The following is a 15,751-nucleotide window of genomic DNA, read 5'->3' on the forward strand; positions in this document are numbered from 1 at the left end:
TTGGGGCCATCTTTCCTTTTTGGACTTGCATGGGACTTGGAATTTCCACAGAGGCACATGTACACTATAACTGCTTTCTTTTTTCCTTGTAGGGTTTAGACTGTATTAATCTTTACTTCTTTTTCAATCTTACAGGATTTTACCTTGCTTATTATGTTCAACTAATTTGTGTCTTGTACACCCTTTCATTAAGGTGCCTCCCTTTACTTAGCTGTTAAATTAGATTAGAATTTACTTTTCAGTCAAGGTTTTTATCTTTTTTTGAAACAAATAAAATCTGTCCCCAGGGAGGATGAGACATCATCCTTGCTAGGTTTGTCAGCAGGCCAACTATGATTAGAGCGCCCCGACTGCAGCACTCTGGGGTTCATGGCACTGCATTGGTGCCTTCACTACTTAGGTCTAGCTTTTGGAGATTAGTTTTTTATATAACATATATAAACATTGACACAGAAGTAATACAGGAGGAATACTCAAGAATCCTAAGGTTAAGTTTTGTAACAAGTGCAAAGGCGACTCAAACATGCTAAGAGAGTCCATGCGTGGGAAACTCTTGGGCGCACACATGCATTCGATGAGACTCGTTTGGATATCTCTTCCACGGAAAAATAAATACTCATGCCATGTTAACTGATGGACCTAACGTAACAACAGACTAGTCTGAGAGAAGCTTCAGTCCAATGGGCCAACACAGGAAACGCCACTCAAGAATTCGCGGTGAAAAAAATATCTTTATTGGTTAATAGATTTAAAAGAGATTTTGAAATGCTTGATGACCTTTGGACACCCATATGGAGGATATGTGTAACTCACTCCATCATCTCTCAACCTCAAAGTATCCCAATTATTTAAAAACAAGTGTTAAGAGAGGGTCTCAGTGGGTGCAGGAAATGGGCTTTCTCATAAGTAGACAAAAATATATTTATATATTTATATATAGGCATTTTTTAAATTTTCCATTCTTTGTAATAATTGAAAGCAGGCAAAGCTGAAGTAGCGCCACCGTGGACAGGCGTTCTCCAATGGGGTTGTCTGTAACAATTCTCCATGATTAGGCATGGCGCAGAGCCCCTTCAGTGGACCTCACATGGCACCAACCGCGGTACCGCTCCAGGTGCTGCATCCATAAACATACATTTTAAAAACGTACAAATACTGAATATATCAAAACAAAAATGCAGGCACTTGGAGAGAAACAGATATAAAAAAAAAATCAGTGTGGCTTGTAAGAAACATAAGACAGATTCCCATCAACTAGCACCGTAAAAGAGGAGCAAGGAGAAAGCCACCGCGAGCTGCCACCTGCGCACAGAGCCAAGGAAGCTGTGAGCGCTGGCTTCCTTTCACCATCAGTCATCTGGACCTTAACACCAAGCTGGGATTGCCCAGTATAAGTCGCAGATGGGGCTGCCAAAGACAATAGGATGAAGGAGCTGATTAGTTACCCCCCAATCCTATCATCCTAGCACCTTTACTAATAAAGGCACAACGTTAATAGTGGCCCATCCACCCCACTTCCTTCCAATCATCCAACAGAAAAGAAGGATGTACTGGGTAGACCATTTTTGGATGTTTGCGAACATTCTCAGAGGCTGACAAAAAGGCTCAGTTAGCCGTGCAGGAGAAGGCGTGGTTAAGGAGACCTTGAGGAAAAGAGTACCAAAGCGGCTGCAGCGGCTCATCACTAACCAGGGAAAGCATGTGCTTCTGCACCCCATGAGCGAGAGCGACTGGTATTGTTCTAGTCTGCGCATGACAGCAGCGATCTAAACCCATGTCCTTCCTTAAAGCATCTTTATCTGCCACCACTCTTCATTGCACAATTATCCAACTTGTAGGCTCAGCTGCCACTTCTTCCGTCACACATCTTCCAAACCTCAGAGCACCTGGTGATGACAATGAAAACTAGTGGGGAAGAGAATACAGACTGATGAGGGTAAGAAGGGGTGGCTGTCCTTGCAATATGAATCCATCCTTAGGCGCTCACCATCTGTCATCCAGAGCCAGCCTCCCAGCCGTTCTGAAGCACTGGGGATGCAAGTCTACAGGGCAGAAGCAGATCCAACACTGAGAGGTGAATGACATGAATGTGGCAGGGGGAGGGGAGGGCTAGGAATTTGCTAAAAGTAAACAAAGTTACATTGTGGAAGAGGCTGTGAAATGCTTAGCACTGAGGCTCCTGCAGTGAAGCTGGTGAGAGGAAGAGGAGCATGAACTCAGGGCAGCCACGTGGGGTGACCATGCCTGGCTGCAGCTCTGGCCTCAAAAGTGTCCCCTTTGGAAGAGTCATGGAAAGGCAGTCCAATGCTGGTGGTACAAATGGAGGGCCTCCAGTTGAAGGCCAGCAGGCCCTGACTGGCTGCTGGAGCGGCTCAGCTCAGTTCTGTCCTTCGTCCCGCAGCTCGGAGGGGAGGAACTTGTATTGCTGCTTGCGGATCATCGCCAACTTAATCCGAGCCTCGCTCAGCTCACGCTCTTTGCGCAACATTTCCTCTTGAGCTGCAATAATCTGAAGAAGCGAGGGAAAGAATTAAATGATCAATGGTAACACAATCTTTACACACAGACTTCTTGTATCAGCATGTGGTCTCCTGCCTTCTTTGTCAACTGTGCTGCTCGTCACTGCCCTACCTGGATCTTCTGTGTATTGGGTCCAATGATCTCTCACTATGGTGCATGCATCATACTGCACTACTCCTGCTGTTATCGCTAACCTGCCCTGAAGCTTCAGTACTGGATCTTCTTACAATATCAGTGTTCTCTTCAGCATGCTGTGTGCCACATGCTGCTCTCACGGGATCTTCAATGTACTGGGTTTTATTACAACACTAAAGGTCTCTCCCTCTCTCGCCATACTTTACTCCACCTGCAGCTCTTCATGAATATTTATTCTACTGGTCTTCTTACAGCAGTAAGTGCATCTCATGCAGGTATCTTACTGCACTACTTTCAGCTGTCATTGACCTTTCAAGAGTCTTAAAATACTAGTGATCTCTCCCCCTTCCATTATATTCTATTGCATCTCACAAGCACTCCCACGTGTTTTTTGTACTGTCTCCTCAAGTTGCTCCCACGCATTCCCACGTGTTTCTGTGTACTGTCTCCTCCAGCTGCTCCTATGTGTTTCTGTGTCCTGTCTCCTCTTGTAGCTCCCACACCCTCCCACGTGCTTCTTTGTACTGTCTCTTCCTGCAGCTCACATGCACTACCACAAGCTTCCGTGTACTGTCTCTCCCTGCAGCTCACATGCACTACCACAAGCTTCTGTGTACTGTCTCTTCCTGCAGCTCACATGCCCTACCACAAGCTTCTGTGTACTGCCTCCTCCTGTAGCTCACGCGCACCCCCATGTGTGTGTGTCCTGTCTCTTCCTGCAGCTCACAAGCACTCCCACATGTTGCCGTCCTGCCTCCTCTTGCAGCTTCCACGCACTCCCACATGCTTCTGTGGACTGCCCCCTTCTGCAGCTCCCACACACTCCCACCTGCTACTGCGTACTGTCTCCTCCTGCAGCTCCCACATGTTTCTGTATCCTGTCCTTTCCTGGAGCTCCCATGCACTCCGACATGCTGCTGTATACTGCCTCCTCCTGCAGCTCCCACACTCCCATATGCTTCTGTGTATTGTCTCCTCCTGCAGTTCCCACACGCTTGTGTCCTGTCTCCTCCTGCAGCTCCCACGTTTCTGTGTACTGTTTCCTCCTTCAGCTCCCACACGCTACCATGTGTTTCTGTGTAATGTCTTCTTCTACAACTCCCACATGTTGTGCCCTGTCTCCTCCTGCAGTTCCCAGTCACTCCCACGTGTTTGTGTACTGTCCCCTCGTGCAGTTCCCACGCACTCCCACATGTTTCTGTGTACTGTCTCCTCCTGATGTTCCCAGTCACTCCCACATGTTTGTGTACTGTCCCCTTGTGCACCTCCCACGCACTCCCACATGTTTCTGTGTACTGTCTCCTCCTTCAGCTCCAACACACTCCCACATTTATGTACTGCCTCCTCCTGCAGCTCCCACGCACTCCCACGTGTTCCTGTGTACTGTCCCCTCCTGCAGCTCCCACGCACTCCCACATGCTGCTTTGTACTGCCTCCTCCTGCTGCTCCCACACACTCCCACATGCTTCTGTGTACTGTCTTCTCCTACAGCTCTCACGCACTCTCTTATACGTGTTTCTGTGTACTGTCTCCTCCTGCAGCTCCCAAGCACTTCGGCGCATGTTCTCCTCCTGCAGATGTCATGTCCCTTTTTTACCTTCCTCACAGCTTTTCTTTAACCCAAAAGACTAATGATGTCCTTGCTAGGTGTTCTGCTTAGCAACGCTCCAGTTGTATTTTATTTTATGTTATTCTAATAGTGGATTTAGCAGAAAAATTCTACAAAGCATAACGGTAACAACCCACTGGTTTATGACAGGGCTGAAGAATATAGTATAAACTGGGTAGATGCTGGACAAGACCACGGTCCATTCTTGAATGACCATATTTCATTCCTTGCGCTTCTGTTCTCACGATTTTTTATTGAGATTGCGTAGTGTACTGAGCCCAGAGTGCAGCATTTTTGGTGTGTCCCTTACTCCTAGGGAGCATTTATCTCAATGTTAGCCTCATGTTCTGAAGCCCTCACAGCCTCTTGGTCAGCACCCAAGCCTCATAGACCCCCGGATGCTTCTAAAGTTATAGACGGTCGCCCCTAGGACTACGTAATGGCATTATTTATAACAATCCTCTAACGCTCTCTATTCAACTTGCACCACGCTCACCTGAGCAATGCCTCCAACCATCTTCTCTTTCACGACTACCGTCTCGTCGTGGTCCTCGAAGGCTGCAGCTTTCTGTGCTGCCTTCACCAGGTTATCGGAGGCTCTCTTCACTGCATTACCGGCAGACTAAGGAGAGGAGACAAACAATGACACATGTTGAGGCGTGTTGGAGAAGAGCAGACAGAGAGTGATGATCATCTTCCTGTTTACACCAGAAGGCAGTGATCTCTCCTGAGGGCAATTGGTTTTTTTATATTTTATTTGTATTTTTTTTTTTTTTTTTTTTTTTTTTTTTTTAGAATTTTATATAGTGCAAACTAGACTCGAAACATCGGGTATCAGAGCGCTTTACATTAGCACCAATTTTGTTACAGATGAACACATTCATTTTTGTTAGGCACGCATTTGCCCAGAATCACAGGATGTTGAGCGTCGTTGTCGAGACTCAAACTCGGTTCCCCAGGTCTGAGGTTGACCGCTATAGCCGTAAGGCTACATCCTCTCCCCCTTGGATGAGGTAAGTATTTAGATAAACTCATGAGGGACTAAACAAGGAGAGAACAACTCTCTTTTTAGGTCAAGCCTAGACAGCGCTTGCACTATCTAGTTCTCTTCAAGACATGTTGTATTTATCTTTGCAGTCTTGCAGCCCGCCTACTGCTTTTGACTTATTGTTAGTGTCTTTTAAAAATCCTTGCTTGAAACTGATTAATGTTTCCCTTTGTCCCACCTTTTTGACAAATGTTCACTCCCATGGAGCAGCGCGGTACTAATTGTTTTGTTGAGGCGATCACTCCCAAGTCTCAAGTAATGCAGCAAGAGTGGTGCAATGTCTTTATAAAGAATGACGCCTGTGTGCAGACTCACGCAGACAGACACACTTGCCTAAGAAATTGATCGGTGTCACCACAGAGACCTGCGCACTTGTAAATAAGCAGGGAAAAAACAAATCATGTTGCAAGCAGACTATTCACTGTGTTATGTAGGACATCCCGCGACGCTGCAATGCCACTTCATGGAACACACACAATTCTGGCTGTACAAATAATTTGTATGTTACCATGGAACACACACATAATTCTGGCTGTACAAATAATTTGTATGTTACCAGCACATAATTGTAGCCAAATAGATTTTAGACTGTGTTTAGAGAGGTGTACACAAATGAACTGTTCTACACTGAAGCAGTTATAGAAGGGGAAAGAAAAGATTATATACCAAAAAATCATTTTCATAAACCAGCTGGGAGATGTGAACCGTTGAAGTTTCCCTGCTAAAGGTTTAGCATGGAGAAAGAGTGCTCAGAGGTGCTTTGGAGAAAAGAACAACGAAAATAGAATGGCTGAGGCTATCTGGGAACTCAGAGGTGATAGGAGTCATAGACCCAACTTATTAGCAGTGGACAACAAACTTTGAGGGTAGAAATGAGCTCTTACGAGGCCTTTACTGATGTTCTGCAGGAAGGCAGGTAAGACATTGAGAAAGGAACAAGGTACCTACCTTCGGTAATGCAGTCTGTGATGGATAGCTCGGGTAGATACCCGACTAGGACATCCTTTCCCAGGAGGTAGACTAGATCTGCATGTTTTAATGGTCACCTGCATCAGCACAGCTGTCACGCTGATCCACCATGAGTTATGTATTGGTCCATAAGGGGGGAGACAGACAGACAGACAGACACCAGTGACCTAGGTTCAGATTGTATTTATTCCATGCCCTCACACAGACTATCAAAGTACAGGACGGAGCCAAAGTAAAATAGAAATCATAAAGGGTCATTCTTTATCCTTAGGAGTAGAGCATGAGGGCAGTACAGAAACGGTCAGAGGAGCTGTATCCATCGGAAAGAAAATGTCAACACAGGGAAGTAACTTGTTCTTCATTCGTTCCCAAATGAGAGCGCCATAATTTATGACCTTCAGGTCTCCACCCGCCTCTGCTGAAGGGCTAACTGTTGTCTTTTGCGTCTAGTGAGACTACACAATCTTGTTTTGTGAGGGTGATACCATTTGTTAGTGAAACCATTTTGAACTTCTCTTTCTTTTTTCAAGAATCAGAGATGAAAATTTGGGAATCAGGAAGTATCTTGAGTAGCGACCTTTCCCAATCAACAGAGTTCACTGCACCCAAAAGAACAGAAATCTCTACAGGAGCAGGTGGAGCCTGAGAGACGGGCAGAGGATTCTTTGGATTGGAAAAGTAACCTTATGATATAATCTCAAGCTCTGCTGGTTGAAAGCGATCTCATACCACAGCACAGTGTGATTGGAGAAGCCTCCAATGATCTCCGACTGGAGAGCTTTGCATCTGTAACAAGCTCTCAGGCCAGTTTTTGAGTCGCAGGCATAGAAAAGGAGGAGGAAAAGTACTGAGCTTGTCTAAGTCACCATACTACCCTGCCTCTGCAGGGTAGAAATATTGCTGTTGAGGCAACTGCTGCAGTTGGCATTAATACTTTACAAATCAATGATTCTAATCCCCTAAACTTTCAGTGCTGCTGATGGAAATGCCTAGCAAAGTAGGTAATCTGAATGCTCTTGCTATCGTGTGGCTGCTTCACCTCTCTATTAAGGTGTCTGCGCTCTCCTGGAAAAGACGCTATCCATCGACTGCACTGTCTCAGAGTAGCTCATAGACCGGTCCACAGAGCATGACCCCGGAACCCACAGAACAGGATACTGCATCTACAGTGTTCAGCCCCATTTGTGTTGCCTTTTGGGCACACATATACTACCCTGAAGTAGGTCAGTGAATTTCCTGACTCCTGTAAGTGTAGCATCGCCAGGCCCGTCATCAAGGATTGTAAATATCTCACCAGCAAGAAGCATTAACAGGGACTAGGGCTGCCGGATGCCCATCAATATGCTTGCATTTCATATTTGGAAGGAGCAAAGACATTGATCCCAGTTTTCGTTTGTAGAAGGAGGTCTGAAACCTGACGGTCTAAGTAGAAGGGCGAGCTACGGTCTGCAGGCGTTTGCTTCTTTTTACCAGAGGGTGTTGGCGAAGCGCCAGGGTAGACTGAGGCTTTGCCTAAGTGTGTTTATCCTGATCGTTCAGCACATCACTCAAAGAGAATGAATATGCTACTTACCAGTATGCATCTGTTCTTGGCATGTAGGGCTGCTGACATTCATATCTGTGCATAGATCGCCGCCTAGTGTTGGGTCCGGATGTTTGCACGTTGTTGTCCTGGAAGAGTCTTCGAAGTATCCTGAGATAGGTGACTCCTCCCCTGGACTACAGTGCGCATGGGCATCCTCTCCATCCTCAGATTGTTTTTCGCCATTGTGGTAGTGATGGAGTAGATACAGAAAGTGATGACCATGCTTTACAGTAATTCTGAGAGCTGCAGCTGCTACAGGCGCCGGGGAGGAGGGAGGGCGATATGAATGTCAGCAGCCCTACATGCCAAGAACAGATGCATACTGGTAAGTAGCATATTCAGTTCGAGGCATGTGGGCTGCTGAATTCATATCTGTGCATAGAATACATAGCAGTGCCCTCTATTAGCGGCGGCTACCAGTGCCAGCTGCAGCGGTCTGAAAAAGAGTTTTGAGAACAGCCTGTCCTACAGCTGCCTGCTGTTTTGATTGTACATTTACACAGTAGTGTTTGGTAAATGTATGTGTAGTGGACCAGGTGGCTGCTCTACATATATCATGCAAAGGAATGTTTCCTAGGAAAGCCATGGAGGCCCCTAACTTACGTGTTGAGTGGGCTCGTGGGGGAATCGTTAATGTGCGTTTAGCCTTTTGATAGCAAATTTGAATACATTTAACGATCCATCTGGCTATACCTGCTTTGGATATAGCGTTACCTTTGTGGTGTGGGGCAAAGGCAACGAAAAGTTGTTTCGTTTTCCTAAAGACTTTAGTCCTGTCGATATAATACATGAGGGCCCTCTTTACATCTAGTGTATGGAGTGCTCTTTCTGCGACAGTCTGTGGGTTTTGAAAGAAAACAGGCAGTTCAATAGTTTGATTCATGTGGAACTGCGAAATGACCTTGGGCATGAATTTGGGGTTGGTACGTAGTACGACCCCGTTGGCGTGAACCTGTATAAATGGTTCTTGAACGGTTAGTGCCTGGAGTTCACTAACTCTTCTTAAAGAAGTGATCGCTACTAGGAAAGCTACTTTCCAGGTAAGGAATTGAATCTCGCATGAGTGTAGAGGTTCAAAGGGTGGACCCATCAGGCGTGTGAGGACCAAGTTGAGGTTCCACATTGGAGCCGGTGGGTGGCTTGGTGGAATGACTCGTTTGAGTCCTTCCAAGAATGCTTTGATGGCAGGCACTCTGAATAGAGAGAGGTGCTGCCTAGTCTGGAGATAGGCTGATATTGCGGTCAAATGGACACGTATCGAGGTGTACGCCAGATTGCATCGGTATAGGTGTAAGAGGTAACAAATTATGTTTTGGATGGATGCGTCTAGCGGGTTAATGTCATTATTATTGCAATAAATGACGAACCTTTTCCATTTGGCTGCATAGCAAGCTCTTGTAGTGGGCCTTCTAGCTTCCTTAATGATGTCTATACAGTCAGGTGGCAGGTTTAGGTAGCCAAACTCTAGGACTTCAGGAGCCAGATTGCCAGGTTCAGCTGTTGCGGATCTGGGTGCTGAATCTCTCCATGGTTCTGCGTCAAATGCGCGGGTTTGATCCGCAGCCTTTGATGCGGTACCACGGAAAGTTCGAGAAAAGTGGTGTACCATGGCTGGCGTGCCCACGTTGGAGCAACCAGGACGAGTGTCAGGGAGTGTTGTCTGAGTTTGCGAGCCACCAGCGGCATCAACGGCGCTGGGGGAAAAGCGTACGCAAATCTGCCGGACCAGTTCATCCATATCGCATTGCCCTGTGATTGTGGATGTGGAAACCTGGCGGCAAAGCTTTGGCATTTTGCGTTTTCGCTTGTGGCGAATAGGTCTATCTCTGGATGACCCCATTGCTGGAAGTACGGTTGGAGTACTGATGGGTGTAACTCCCACTCGTGCATCTGGTGGCTGTGTCTGCTGAGCAGATCCGCCACCTGGTTGTCCTTGCCGGGGAGGTGTTCTGCCATGAGGAACATGTTCCTCTGAATGGCCTACTTCCACATGCTCTGAGCCAGATGAGACAACTGTGGAGAGTGTGTTCCTCCCTGCTTCTGTATGTAGTACATGGCGGTCATGTTGTCCGTCCGGATCAACACGACTTTGTTGCACAAGTGTACTTTGAATGCTTTCATTGCCAGGAAGATTGCCATCAATTCCAGAAGGTTGATGTGCATCTTCTTTTGTTGTGTTGTCCATAGTCCCTGCACTGTGTAGTTGAGTACATGAGCTCCCCATCCCTGGAGAGACGCGTCCGCTGTCAGTATTATTTGTGGAACAGGCTCTTGGAACGGTCGGCCCTTGCAAAGGTTTTGTGGATTCCACCAATGCAGAGAGTTGTATGCCCGACCGCTCACCAACACTAGGTCTTTGAACTGTCCTTGAGCCTGATTCCACTGACGTGCTAAGCACTCCTGAAGCGGGCGCATATGTAGTCTCGCGTGTGGGACTATGAAAATGCAGGAGGCCATCATGCCTATCAACTGCATGAACACTCGCACGGGAAGGGAGTGTTGTGGTTTGAACTTGGAAATCAGCATTTGCATGCTGTTGATTCTCACTAAATTTGGCTGAGCTGTGGCCGCTAGAGTGTCTATAGTCGCACCTAGGTACTATTGTACGTGTGCGGGCTGGAGATGGGACTTTGGGTAATTTAGTGAGAACCCCAGACTGTGAAGGAGGTGAATGGTGCGGGACATGTGGCTGGCACATTGCTGGGCTGACTTTGCTTGAACAAGCCAGTCGTCCAGGTAAGGGTAGACGTGTATGTGCTGCCTCCGTAGATGTGCCGCCACAGTAGCTAGGCACTTTGTGAAAACTCTGGGTGCTGTTGTCACGCCGAAGGGAAGGACTTTGAATTGGTAGTGCTGCCCCTGAACAGTGAACCTGAGGTATTTTTTGTGTGAGGGGTGAATGGGTATGTGGAAATACGCATCTTTGAGGTCCAGTGTGGCCAGGAAGTCTCCCTGCTTGAGCAGCGGGAGGACTTGCTGTAAAGTGAGCATGTGAAAATGCTCGGAGAGAATGTAGCGGTTCAGGGGTCGCAGGTCTAGTATAGGTCTGAGTGACCCGTCCTTTTTTGGTATTAAAAAGTACAGGGAGTACACCCCCGTACCTTGCTCGTGGACGGGTACGACCTCTATTGCGCCTTTTAGTAGCATGCTTAGCACCTCCTGCTGTAAGAGCGTTAAGTGCTCTGAGGACATAGGACGGTGTTTTGGAGGTATTGTGGGTGGAGTTGAGGTTAATTCTAGGCAGTAACCGTATTTGACAATATCCTTGACCCACCTGTCCGTGGTGATGGAGTTCCACGTGGACAGGAACCTTTGTAGCCTTCCCCCGACAGGTGTTATGTGGTCGGGAGGAAGGGAGAGGGCGTCACTGTTTGTTCTTGGGGAAGGACCTGGTGTTGCCGTATCCGCGTCCTCTGCCCTTTGTGCTTGAGCCACGATAACCACCCCGGGTGTTTTTATCGTAGGAGCTTTGTGTGTTTCCCTTGTTGTAGGTTTGCTGTGACCCCTGTCCTCTACCTGTTCCTCTATTTCCGGGGCGACGAAAGGAGCCGCTCCGAAAGGACTGCGTTTGGAGAGCCCCCATGGACTTTGCAGTGTCTGTGTCCTTTTTTATTTTCTCTAGGGTGGTGTCAACCTCCGGCTCGAATAAGTAGTCGGGGTTGACAGGCTGGTTGAGGATGTTATTTTGTACCTCCGGTTTGAATCCGGAGATTCGCAACCAGGCGTGTCGTCGCAACATGACGCTAGTGTTTATGGCTCTGGCAGCTGTATCTGCGGCATCCAGTGCACATTTAATGGATGCGTTTGTGAGGAGTTGTCCCTCCCCGATGAGGATCTCTGCACCTTCTTTGAATTGGTCAGGGAGATGTTGGAGTAATTGTTCTAATGTGTCGTAGTGTGCTCGATCGTAGCGAGCGAGGAGCGCCTGAGTATTGGCAATGCGCCATATGTTAGCTGCCTGGGCCGCAACCCGCTTGCCGGAGGTCTCTAGCACCTTGGACTCTTTGTCCGGGGGAGGAGCATCACCTGTTTGCGAGTGTGCCCGTTTGCGAGCATTCGCAACTACAATGGAATCCAGAGGTAACTGGCCTCTAATGTAGGTAGGGTCCCCAGGCGCCGACCTGTATTTCTTGTCGATCCTGGGGTTTATTACTCTTGCCCTGGTGGGTTCCTTGAAGATGTCCTTTGCTGGTTTGAGGACACCCTTCAACATGGGTAGAGTTTTTATATTCCGTTCTGAGGATGCGAAAGTGTCCATAAGAAAGTCGTCCTCGACGGTGTCAGAGTGGAGTTGCACACCATGATTGGCCGCAGCACGTTCAATGAGGGCGTTGAATGCGGCAGTGTCCTCTGTGGGAGATGTTTTTGCTCCATAGAGTTGCGGGTCCTGTGTATCCATAGGTGCACCCGAGTCTACAGGGTCATCCCAAGCTTGGTCAGGGTCCTGTTGGCCTTCAGGGTCCATCTCTCCGGGGTAGGGGACGTGGTCACCCATGTAGTCCTCCAAAACGTCGGTTTCGGAGTGTGTGGGAGAGAAGGACTGTGGATCTTGGTAAGAGGAATGGAGAGGTTCGTAAAGAACTGGTCCCGAAGCGACTGGCAGCTTTTTCTTAAGCGGGATCCGGTAGGAGTCCAAAGCTGGCTCGGAAGTTATTCTCCTCTTGTGGAGCATCATCCTGCCGGTGTCGGCGTCGATGATATGTGATGGAGACGTCTGTGCAGGAGAGCGTTCGGCAGGCGTGATCATGGTGTGGGTGACCCGTGTTCTGATTTGGAACAGTTTTGGGGCCGTGGATGGCGGCAGGCCAAACGTGATGTTGGCCGGTGCCGAAGAGGCTGTTGGAGCTTTTATCGGCTCGGAGCCGGACGTGTCCTGGAGGACTGCTTTGTGTTTGGTGCGTTGCGCAGCAACGGGCCGCACCTGGAGCGCCATCGATTCCTTTGCGCCGACCAGTTCTGTAGAGGCGGGCGTGGACTTCTTCGGTGCCGATGGGTCATCGAGTCGAGGGGCGGTAATGGCCGTCGACGTCGTTGATGAGTGTGCCTTCGGTGGTGCTGTCGAAGCGGTGTGAGACGCAGCAGGCAGTTTGACCTTTGGGGTCGGCGCCGATAGTTTCGGTGCCGGGAGCAGAGTGGGTTTGGTGGCACCGAAGGTCTTTTTCCGTGTGTCGGCGCCGACGTCGGCTGCTGCAAGCTCGGCACCGAAGTCTCGTTTGGTGCGGTCCGTGCCGACGGGTTTTGCTGGCGTCGAAGGTGTGGTGGGCCTCGATCCGACCAGCGTCACTTTTGGTTTCGGTTTCTGGTGAACCAATACAGGTTTCGGTTTCGAAGAAGGGAAACCAGCCGTTTTGGGTAGTAATGGCTGCCGCTGAATGTCCGAGGCCGGGCCAGAGGGCGGGGCCGAAGAACTGCGGGATAGGTCTTGGGTAAGGCCCGAAGGCGATCCCTCGACCGGAGCCATAGACTGGCGCACTGGGATATCCTCAGTCTGTACGGGTAGGCCTTGCTCGTCACCGGAGCTACTCTCTTCGGCCCCTAAGGCCTCATTGTAGTCTCCTACCTCGGTGTCGGCTTCATCTCTGCGAAAGAGTTGTTCTTCGACGTCTTCCGATCCGGAGTCGTGTTCGGAAGCGGGGCTGGAGGGTAGGTTCTCCACGTCTTCGACATCTTCGTCCTCGGCGCTGAAGATGTTTGCCGGGGCAGGTGCCGCTTGCTGCGCTTCGAGTCTCGCTGCTCGTCGATTCCGGAGAGTCTTCTTGGATCGGAATCGGGCACAGGCCATACATGTAGACTCATCGTGATCCGGTGAAAGGCATTTGTTGCACACCGGGTGGACGTCGATATGGGGATATTTCGCATTGCATACAGGGCACCGCTTGAATGGTGTCCTCGATTCCATCGTCGATGCCGGGTCGATGGTCGGGTAAGATGCGAAAAAGTTGGTTCTGGAAGTTAGTAAACTAACAAGATACTATCGATACCGATCGGGAACAGTACCGACGCGAACTAAAGGCCTTTTGGCCTGGAAAAAGTTTTTCCTAACTTGAGTCAAGATAAGCACATCCGAACCCAATGGCGGAAAAAAACAATCTGAGAATGGAGAGGATGCCCATGCGCACTGTAGTCCTGGGGAGGAGTCACCTATCCCAGGATACTTCGAAGACTCTTCCAGGACAACAACGTGCAAACATCCGGACCCAACACTAGGCGGCGATCTATGCACAGATATGAATTCAGCAGCCCACATGCCTCGAACCGCTGTGTTGATGTGCTGCATCTCGACTAACATCTCCCCAAAAAAAAGGATTTGGGTTGGTCAGAGTGCGGTGGGAGGGCTACAGGCTCCGCTGGCTTCCTTTGGACACAGCAGACCAAGCATACTGCAGAAAACGAGCAGCCGTAGGCACCAGAACGCACTTTTAGGAGAAGTATGGAGCCCATATACATTTTGAATTTCTGCCAAAAAGGCAGGCGTATATATATATTCTTGAGGGAAGAGACGGTCACCCTCAGTATCCCATTGTCACATTCATGTGTTGATCCGAGAGATCAAGTTATCAGAATCGGATTTGAAAAGGTTGTGAAAACGCTCAAACGTCTCTTTCCTGGCAAAGGTACAGGTCTGAAGAATTGTTTTCTTGAGATAATTTTTATACAAAACCAACTGGTCTGAAGTTCAGCCTCTGAGTGTGTGCAATCATTTGCTGAGTGTGTACAATAAATTCTTAACACTACCCTCTGATAAAGCGTTACTGCTTGACCACTCTACCACAAATAGAGAGTAAAGTGTTATCTACTTTTACCGCTGCCTACCTTTGGGGTTCCACTGGACTCTGTGCACACTATACTTCACTTTGGTATAGTATATACAGAGCCAGCTTCTTACACTGTCAGCGTTATTTTCTGGGATACAAGAGAAGGGATGGTCTTTTTATGCTCTTATGGTGTTTGCGGAAGGGAAAAGTTCCTTGCACGGGCCAGGTAGAAGGTCTGAGGACTTCAGGGCAACCTAGATCTCCCCTATGGAAGGCGAAAATGAAGTTTCCTTCCCTTTTGGTGTCACCCTGTAGTGCATGAGGGAAGAAGGGTGAACCTGCACGCTCCGGAGCCCCTCCCCCATCTCTGGAGAGACTGCATCAACTTTTCTGTTTGATCTTGGTAAATCCGCGGTAATCCCATGTTGTCAGCCGGAGTCGGTCACCCACCAACAGGAACTAATGCGATTCCATTCTTCTGAGGACTGAGTGAATATTGCTGGTTGAAGTAGCAGTCAGGAGTCCGTGGTCCTGGCCAATGGTTGAAGGACTAGTGAACGCCCCATTACCTGTTCTGAGTGTCCTTGGGCGCATAGGTGCCCTAACACTGGAAAATCTCTACAGCAGGCAGTGAATCCTGAAATCCAGGAGAAGTAACTCTTTAAAGCACCGAGGAGCCCATGAAATGGACTGGCTGTGAGAAAGTGCCATCTTTCTTGCATGGTATGCCCCCACTTTTGCTGAATGTACTTTGACTGAGTGTGCCCTGGACTCCTGCCAATCAGGTGCCCAGGGCCTATGTTCCTTCCCTAAACAAAAACCTCAAACCCAAATTGGCAAACCCTGGCTACATGTCAGCCCCTGGTAAATGGTACCGTAGGTACCCAGGGCCTTGTGACCAGGGAAGGCCTCTAAGGGCTGCAGCACTCATTGTGCAACCCTTAGAGGCCCTGTACCCTCACACACACACACTGCCCTTGCAGGCTGCGTGTCTGGGTACAAGACAAAACAGAGAGTCGACATGGCACACATCCCTGTGTGCCATGCCCAACACCCACACTGCCCTGGCATATATCAGCCACCCCTCTAGCTGGGTGCCCTATGCCAGTGGTGTGGGCACAGAGGCATGA

General features: G+C 48.8%; 1 protein-coding gene across 7 annotated transcripts in view; it reads right to left on the reverse strand.

Annotated features, from left to right (window-relative positions):
- Positions 1-711: 711 nt before the first annotated feature.
- TLN1 (talin 1) overlaps positions 712-15,751 on the reverse strand; it is an 880,838-nt gene continuing 865,798 nt past the window's right edge. For all 7 annotated transcript variants that reach the window (XM_085627686.1, XM_085627681.1, XM_085627685.1 and 4 more), the window contains 2 exons: positions 4,761-4,886; positions 712-2,509 (listed from right to left, as the gene is read on the reverse strand). In XM_085627686.1, the coding sequence (XP_085483812.1) occupies positions 2,378-2,509; positions 4,761-4,886 (258 nt within the window). In that variant the 3' untranslated portion in view covers positions 712-2,377. The remainder of the gene's footprint in view (positions 2,510-4,760; positions 4,887-15,751) is intronic.

This window comes from Triturus cristatus, chromosome 2_1 (genome assembly GCF_964204655.1).
Source record: "Triturus cristatus chromosome 2_1, aTriCri1.1, whole genome shotgun sequence".
Taxonomy (NCBI): Eukaryota; Metazoa; Chordata; class Amphibia; order Caudata; family Salamandridae; genus Triturus; species Triturus cristatus.